Source organism: Cenococcum geophilum, assembly GCF_001692895.1.
Source record: "Cenococcum geophilum 1.58 unplaced genomic scaffold K441scaffold_21, whole genome shotgun sequence".
Lineage (NCBI taxonomy): Eukaryota > Fungi > Ascomycota > Dothideomycetes > Gloniales > Gloniaceae > Cenococcum > Cenococcum geophilum.
The window spans coordinates 948,068-955,932 of NW_027137579.1; the positions used below are offsets into that span (position 1 = coordinate 948,068).

At 36.6% G+C, this 7,865-nt stretch overlaps 1 protein-coding gene across 1 annotated transcript; it reads left to right on the forward strand.

The window, feature by feature from the left end:
• The first annotated feature begins 1,687 nt into the window (after positions 1 to 1,687).
• On the forward strand, positions 1,688 to 2,791 carry K441DRAFT_659861 (uncharacterized protein). Its single transcript, XM_067648606.1, has 5 exons — positions 1,688 to 1,773; positions 1,957 to 1,973; positions 1,996 to 2,184; positions 2,221 to 2,340; positions 2,510 to 2,791. Exons 3-5 carry the CDS (start codon positions 2,114 to 2,116, stop codon positions 2,526 to 2,528), a joined length of 210 nt encoding a protein of 69 aa, XP_067504033.1. The 5' UTR covers positions 1,688 to 1,773; positions 1,957 to 1,973; positions 1,996 to 2,113; the 3' UTR covers positions 2,529 to 2,791.
• The last annotated feature ends 5,074 nt before the right edge of the window (positions 2,792 to 7,865 follow it).

A 7,865-nucleotide genomic window follows, 5' to 3' on the forward strand; every position in this document is an offset into this window, starting at 1 on the left:
TAATACGGTTAAAATCTACCCTATATTCTATACGTCAGTCCTCTGCCCTACTACCCCTATATTAGACGCCCTGCCTAGACAGATATAAGACCCTCCCCTACTAGTTAAAGTAAATAGTAAGAACGAGTACTTTATTAAAAGAATTAATAATATTAAGTACGATAAACGGAAACGCCAATATATATATCTTACGAAATGGAAAGGCTTTACTAAGTCCTTATAGGAACCCGTTAACTCTATAGGACTTATATAAGCTGCAGAAGACTTTTATAAACTCCACCTAGAACTACTATAGCCCCATTTCGCAGAAGCTTAAGTTTAAAGGGGGGGTACTATTATGGGACACCCCCGTAATACCTTACACACGTCCACCTGTTTCTACCGACTTAGCAATTAAAGACTAACCGTAAAATGGCAATTTGACGGCAATTTAATGGCAATCTAACGGCAATCTACGGCATTCTGCTATATTCTGCCAAGTTCTACTAAATTCTACTAAGTTCTGCCAGGACCACAACCTAAACCCTATTCTACCCATGCACGTGTTAACTAAGCAACTAAGTCAACAATATATGCCCTTTCTTCCCGTTTCCCTACCTTCTTTCCTTACGCAACGTCTTAACTTTATCACGCAGTTTATATATATAGCTTAATAATACCTACTTCGCTATATATTATCACTGCTTATGCTTATTCCGTGATATCTACTAACTTCTACTAAGCTATAAAATTTTACTAGATTCTGCTAAGCCCTAATATAGCGTATAGTACGTGCCTATTAACTATTACTATTATAATATAAGTCTTACTCCTACTCCCTTTTAACCTAACCTTTAACTTATTATAAGGGTTATTTTGGCCCTTACTTGGCTGCATCGCCTAGGGGCTCTTAGGGGTCGCCAAGGCTAGCCTTCGGCTAGCCCTTAGCACCTCCTTATAAGCACCTCAGGCTTGCAGCCCTTCCCTCCTCATCGGTTCGTCTCCGTACGAGGCTATTGCCTACTCTTTACCATATCGTCCTCTTCCATCGACTCCCTATGTGACTCATGCTCGGCTTGCCTACTCCCTACCGTACACCCTAGCAATACTGCCTTACATTCGAACCGATCCTACACCCTTACGGGTGGTAGCCTGCAGCAAGCTGAGGGCTGCGCCCTTGAGCAAAATCACGATCCTCCATTTTTACCTAGGACGATCGCGTTCACTGCGATACAGCAGGTACACTAGCAGACGCCTGGCAGATCGCATCCGTATAACGGTGTTGGAATACAGATCAGGTCCTCTACCTTTACCTAGGACGATCGCGTATGCTATAGAGCAGCTACACTAGCAGACGCTAGCAGATCGCATCCGCTTACGGTGGTAGACACGGATTAGGAGATAAGGGAGACGGTAGCTACCTGGCTAAGGGTTGGGGCTATCCGGATCGTACACGATCATCTTTTGACGCGATTAGTATACCCGCATATGATTGACAGTGCAGCGGTGCAACTCTGCCCCGACGGCGACCTAAAGGCGATTTAATTGCTATCCGAAAGCTTTCTAGTAGGAGTTAAGGGGGATCCTACGCGATTAAGCTTGTAAACACTCTATAGCTAACCGCGGTTCACTTGCTATAGAGGTCCCACCAACAGAGATTAGAAGGTTGAACGTCCTTAAAGAGATGCAGCTACCCTGGAGGCTATCCGATTGCTATTTAATGGCCATCCGAAGAACTAACGGCTAGTTTTTAAAGCTATAGCTACTACTATGCGCTTCCAGATCAAATGCAATTAAGGGCTACTGCCCAATCAGCCAAAGGGCTGCCGAGACTAAATCGCAGGCGGTTGTCTCATTAAGCTACGGCTTACCTCAAGAGCTTCGGCTCAGAGATCCTATGTGATCTCNCAAGCTACTGCTTGCTTCAAGAGCTACGGCTCATCGAGATCGTAGGTGGTCTCGCAAGCTACTGCTTGCCTCAAGAGCTACGGCTCTTAGATCGTTCGCGATCGCTCAAGGGCTACGGCCCAACCCGGAAAGTTTCCGGCTGTCAGCNATGGGGCTGCCGAGACTTAATCGTACGCGATTGTCTCTGAAGTTACAAGCTCAGCTTATGAGATCCTATTGCGGTTAAATGCCATCCTTAAGCTATAGCTACAGCTTCAAGAGCTACGGCTCGTCCAAGAGCTACGGCTTATCGAGATCGTAGGTGGTCTCACAAGCTACTGCTTGCTTCAAGAGCTACGGCTCAAAGATCGTACGCGATCATCTCTCTGTAAGGCTTTGGTCGCTCCAAGAGCTCCAGCTTGCATCAAGAGCTACAGCTTGCCCAAGAGAATGGCAGCAGCTCTTAGATCCTACGTGATCTCTTATTGCCAATATTACTCCGTAATAACAGTGTAATTCAGAAGGAAGGAAACACGCGTATAGCTATTTAGCTATCACTTCCTTACAAAAACTGATTACGCGGCCGGGGGAAGGCAATTAAGACGTCAGTTTAAAGTCTCTAAAAGAGCTACGTCTTACAAAGATCGTACGCGATCTCTTAGCAAGGCTTTGGTCGCTCCAAGAGCTCCAGCTTGCTTCAAAGGCTTATAAGACCCGATATCTCTCCGAACCCCTTCCGGGACGAGCCCTCTATAATCTCCCGCTACCGTAAGGTAATGGAGGGGGCTGACCGCAAGAAGGGGGGGGAAAGTAAGGGATATTCTTGTGATTAAGCCGGCTCTAAGTGGAGACTATCTGGCTGTCAGCCATAGAGCTGTCAAGACTTAATTGCAGGCGATTGTCTCCAAGACTGATCGTATACGATTAAGTCTTACCCACTAGCAGACGCTCTTTTCCTACCTAAAATAGGCCCTTTTTCCCACTGGGTTTTGGCTATAGGTTAAGGTTTTTATTAAGGCTGCTTGGCTGGTCCTTTTCCCCATTTCTTTATTCCCCTGTACAAGCAAGGCTTCTGCACTGCTTACCTTTCTATATATAGAATCAATCTATTGGGATACGGGCTGGGGGCCAGCCCTAACCAAGTGGGGGGCAATGTAAGGGTTATTTTGGCCCTTACTCGGCTGTATCGCCTAGGGGCTCTTAGGGGTCGCCAAGGCTAGCCTTCGGCTAGCCCTTGGCACCTCCTTATAAGCACCTCAGGCTTATAGCCCTTCCCTCCTCATCGGTTCGTCTCCGTATAAGGCTATTGCCTACTCTTTACCATATTGTCCTCTTTTATCGACTCCCTATGTGACTTATGCTCGGCTTACCTGCTCCCTACTATATACCCTAGCAATACTGCCTTACACTTATATTAATAAATATCTCTAAAGCCTTATTTAGGTTTACCTTTATTATTATATCTACTAGGTTGTCTTAGCTATTAATTTATTAAATCTTAAAGAGTTTTTGCCGTTTATAGGATTGTTAAAGTGCCATAATATTAATTATAAAGCGCTTCTCCTTTATAGTATTAAGCTTAACTAAACACTTATAGAGGGAGTATAAGTCGGTGCGCACGATTATAGGGATAATAGGAAGTTTAAGTTAATCTATAATTATCTTTAAGGTAGTTCTAATTGCAATTACTATATTAACTCTGCTAACTATTCTATATATCTCTAACGCTAAAACGCTTTAAGTAACGCGCTTACTCTTAGTTAAGCTTTAATAGATAAAATTACTATAAATTATAAAGTTATTCTTTCTAGTAGATTTATTCGCGATAATAATCTTATATCCTAATTAGAAGCTAAAATCTTTATTATTTATAAATAATCTATTAACAAATACAAATAGCTTAGCGGTAGGAAGATTAATAGGCACGTAGAGTAGTCCCCAGTTAAGATGGTTTATATAACCAACTACCAACACTGTACTGAGATATAAGATCACCGCTTGGAAGGCTCTAAGACAGCGTTAACACCACCCTATATATTGATTGTAGATTAATATTGCTTGCAGATTATTGTTCCTATTTTAGTTACCTATTACCCTATTATGTCTTATTACCTCCACATTCTTCGTGTATATATAGAGGCTTTAGAGCTATATTTACAATCAAGTCGTTTATGCAATTCCTCACACTGCAAAGCTTACAGTTTATTTACTAGGAAAGACGCTTATTTAGGGCAAGAATATTATTCTTAGTTGGTTCCTAGTGTTAAGCGGCAATAGAGAGATTAAAGGAAGCCTTAGGTTAATAGATAGAAGTAATATATACTTTGTAAGCGTGTTACTCTATATATTCTTACTTTAGAGAATTAACGTTAATAATGTTAATCTTCTTACCTTAACCCTTTTGGCGTAAAGTAATAGAATCCTTATTTAGGGAGAGGATGCATCTATTAAAAAGTAATAGTATTATTAAATTAAGCTTTTCCTTTAGCTTTACTATAAGATTTGCCTTTACTAGCTTATCTTCTTTAAGAGCTAAGAATTGGTCGTCTTCTAAAATAATTATATTATTAGTTTATATGCCAATAATTCTAAATAGGGTTTCCGTGGTTATAATAAGGAAGTGTAAATTAAATATAGAAATAGTTATTAAAAGTTTCTCTTTATAGTACTTGCTGTAGGTAGCCTACCAATAAGTTCCTACCTCTGCAATTCTATATAATGGCTTAAGCATAACTATAATTGTATCTTTAGGATATTAGTAACGAATTTACTCTAAAAGGTATACTAATATTAAGCGCTAAAGGTATATCTCTAATTAGGTATAGGCCTAGGTAATATTTTATAAATAAACCGCCATTCTATTTTTTATTAAGGAGGGAGCTAGCGTAATAATAACTTACTAACTGGCTTATTAAATTATAGGAGATTATATAAGAATTACCTCCTTACTATTATTATTGTAGCCTTAGATAATAAGCCTTAATTTCTTAAATAGAGCGTTAGTAGCTTTGCCCTTAATCTTATTAACTATTCTTAACTTAAAAATGCGAACTCTATTATATTTAGTAGGGTTATACTTCTTAAATTTAAAGACTGCTCTTATAATAAGACCATTAATTTCCTACTTATTAGATGCTTAAAAAGGAGCTCCTAAAGTTATAATACAACCTCCCTTTTAGAGCTATTTTATAAGCTTAAAGTTAGCCTTCTCTTTAGCTGTTATAATGGCCATTAATAACTTAACTTTATTCTTAATGGCGGCAACAAATTGCTCTTTAAAATTAATAAGATATTAGCGATTTTATAATCCTTTTAGGCGACCTCTACTGCGTTATAGTTACGGCATATCTACTATAATTATATTAGAATTATAGTCGCCTTCTAAAGCACATTAATTGCGGTTTTTCTTTAAAATATCTTCTAGGGCATTCTATAAAGGCTTAGAACTATTATCTTTATAGTAAGGCTTAATAATAGTTAAATGGAATTAAGTAGGTCTATAGGGCATCTAAATAGTATAAGTTTAACTATTAATTGCAATTAGCTTATGTAGGCTTAATTATTCTCCCTTTTTACGCTATACGCGTACCTTAGATTAGAGTAGCAGCTTAAGCATAGTTAAGGTATTTAGGCCATTTCTTATTCCCAGTACGTTATTAACCTAGCGTATAGCATAGAGACGTTATACCTCCTTTATTACCTTATAAATAGCCTTAGCTTATTATATAATAGAGGGAAATAGTAAAGAATTATTAGTTATTTAAGGGTAGGCGCTAAAGACTAGTAATGTAGGTATAAGCCTATCTGGGCTAGCGGAGTTGTTAATAGCCTTAACAGCTATTTATAAGATTAGCTTTTTATTAACGCCCTTTAGTTTTAAAAAAATAATCTTATATACGCGGCGTAATAGCGTATAATATCGCTCTACTTTTTTAATACTATTATATGCCTTAATAAGGACTTCCTTAACCTTAATTGCCATTACCTTTATCTATTATTAAAACTCTATAGATAAGAAGTTCTTTCCTATATTATAGACAATTTAATTAAGGGGTCCTAGGTAGATATTAATCTAATATAATTAAAGAGTATTTTATACATTCCTAGCTAATATATCCTTTAAAAAAACGTGCGGCTTAGAAGGAGGTTAAGAAGTTAATAACTTAAAGTACTAGCTTGCCGCTAAGATATATAACGTTAATAATAATATAGAAGTTAAAGTTATAGTTATCTTTAAGGGTGAACTTAAATTAGCTAGGGGACTTTTAGTTTATTTAGTAGTAATAATAGTACTTTATAAGATGCTTAATTGCCTTAACTTTAATTTTATAGCCTACTTACTAAAGAACCCTAAGCAATTAGTAAACGGATAGGTAGCTAAAATAATAGTATAGTTAACGTAACTCTAACTTAGTTAAGTAGCTTTAAGTAACGCTCTTTTCTAGTTAATAAAGGAGTAACTAAGGGTAACCTTACTTACGTATAATAGGCACCTAGTTATCCCCCTAAATAAGTACATTCTTAAGGTTATTAAAATTAACGCCTAATTTATTTATATTTTTAATATAAAATAGAAACGGAGTATTTATAAAAATAACGTAGAAAGTAATATACCCTAAGGGGGGTTAGACCCTAATTGTGCTAAAAGAGATTATAGTACCCTTGCTAAAATAAATCGTATATTAGCCTGCCGTTAAATAGTTAATCTAAATAGAGCTATTAATCTACTAAAGAGCTCAAACTTAAGGTTCTCCTACTATAAATACTCTTGCAGCTCTAGTATCTGGCATAATACTATAGAAGATATTTGCTAAGTATCTATTATTAAAGCAGAACGCGGAACTCTTCTTTAGCTTATTAAAGATATCTAACTTCGTAATAGAATAGAGCGTAGATTAGTTATTAAGAATAGTAACGGTTTATATACTATCTATCCTACTATACTTAGTAAAGTATTAGTTAGGAGAGTAGTCCTTAATTTCTATATCTGTAAGGAGCTATTCGGTCTTATTAACCTTATCCTTAAGATCTTCTATGCCTTTATATTAAACTAGAAAGCTTTAGAAGTAGGTTATCCCTTAACCCGCCGGAATGCGTCCTACCATTATCGATAAGAACTAGCCAATCAGATTAACTAAATTGAATCGTCATAGGAGTAAAATCTGGCAGCGGCCATGGCTTCGGTGGTGGCTTTTTAGCACATCAATTCGGCTGAACGTTATATTGAGTCGGTTGAACAAAGTCAATATCATTGGAAGTACGATGGGAAGGCATCGCTAATGGTAATTAGCTATATATGTTATTTTCATTCTAGTGTTTAAGCACGGACCAGCTTCCGGTAGGACGCCGGCGGGTTAAGGGATAGTAACCTTATAATTTCTAACATTTCTTATACTCTAGCGAAACTTATTATATACCTCTTTTTGCTTATTAAGAGAATGCCTAGTTAACTAGCAATTTAGCTTCCTATATATATAGCACTTCTTCTAGTAATTACTTTAAAATAAACCTTTATAAGGACCTCTATAATTACCTTATNGTTAACATTAATTATACCCTCTACTATAGTCCCTACTATAACCACTATATATTTAATTAGTCTAGTTATAGTCGTGTTAGTTATATTTAATTAAAGTAAGTTAAAGTTAAGTATTAAATTGCTGTACTTCTTAGGATCGCAGAGCAGTACTAATAAAAGATCTTAATTAGGTATATACCCCTTCGTAAGTACTTATAGGATTAAAGAAAGTAAGGTTATATTTTTTAACACCTTAGTATACGCTAATAACTTAATCGCGTAGGCTAAAATCCTCTTAATATAATTTAGATAGACCACGCTAAATTATCTAAAGTTAATTAAAGAGCTTTTAAAGATAATTAAGTTAAGAAATACCTAGGTTTATAGCAATAATCCTTAAAAAGGTAGTCTCTCTCTATTTTAATATATACTATTACTTATTCTCTTCTATTTTAAAGCAGTATCTTAACTTATATATTAT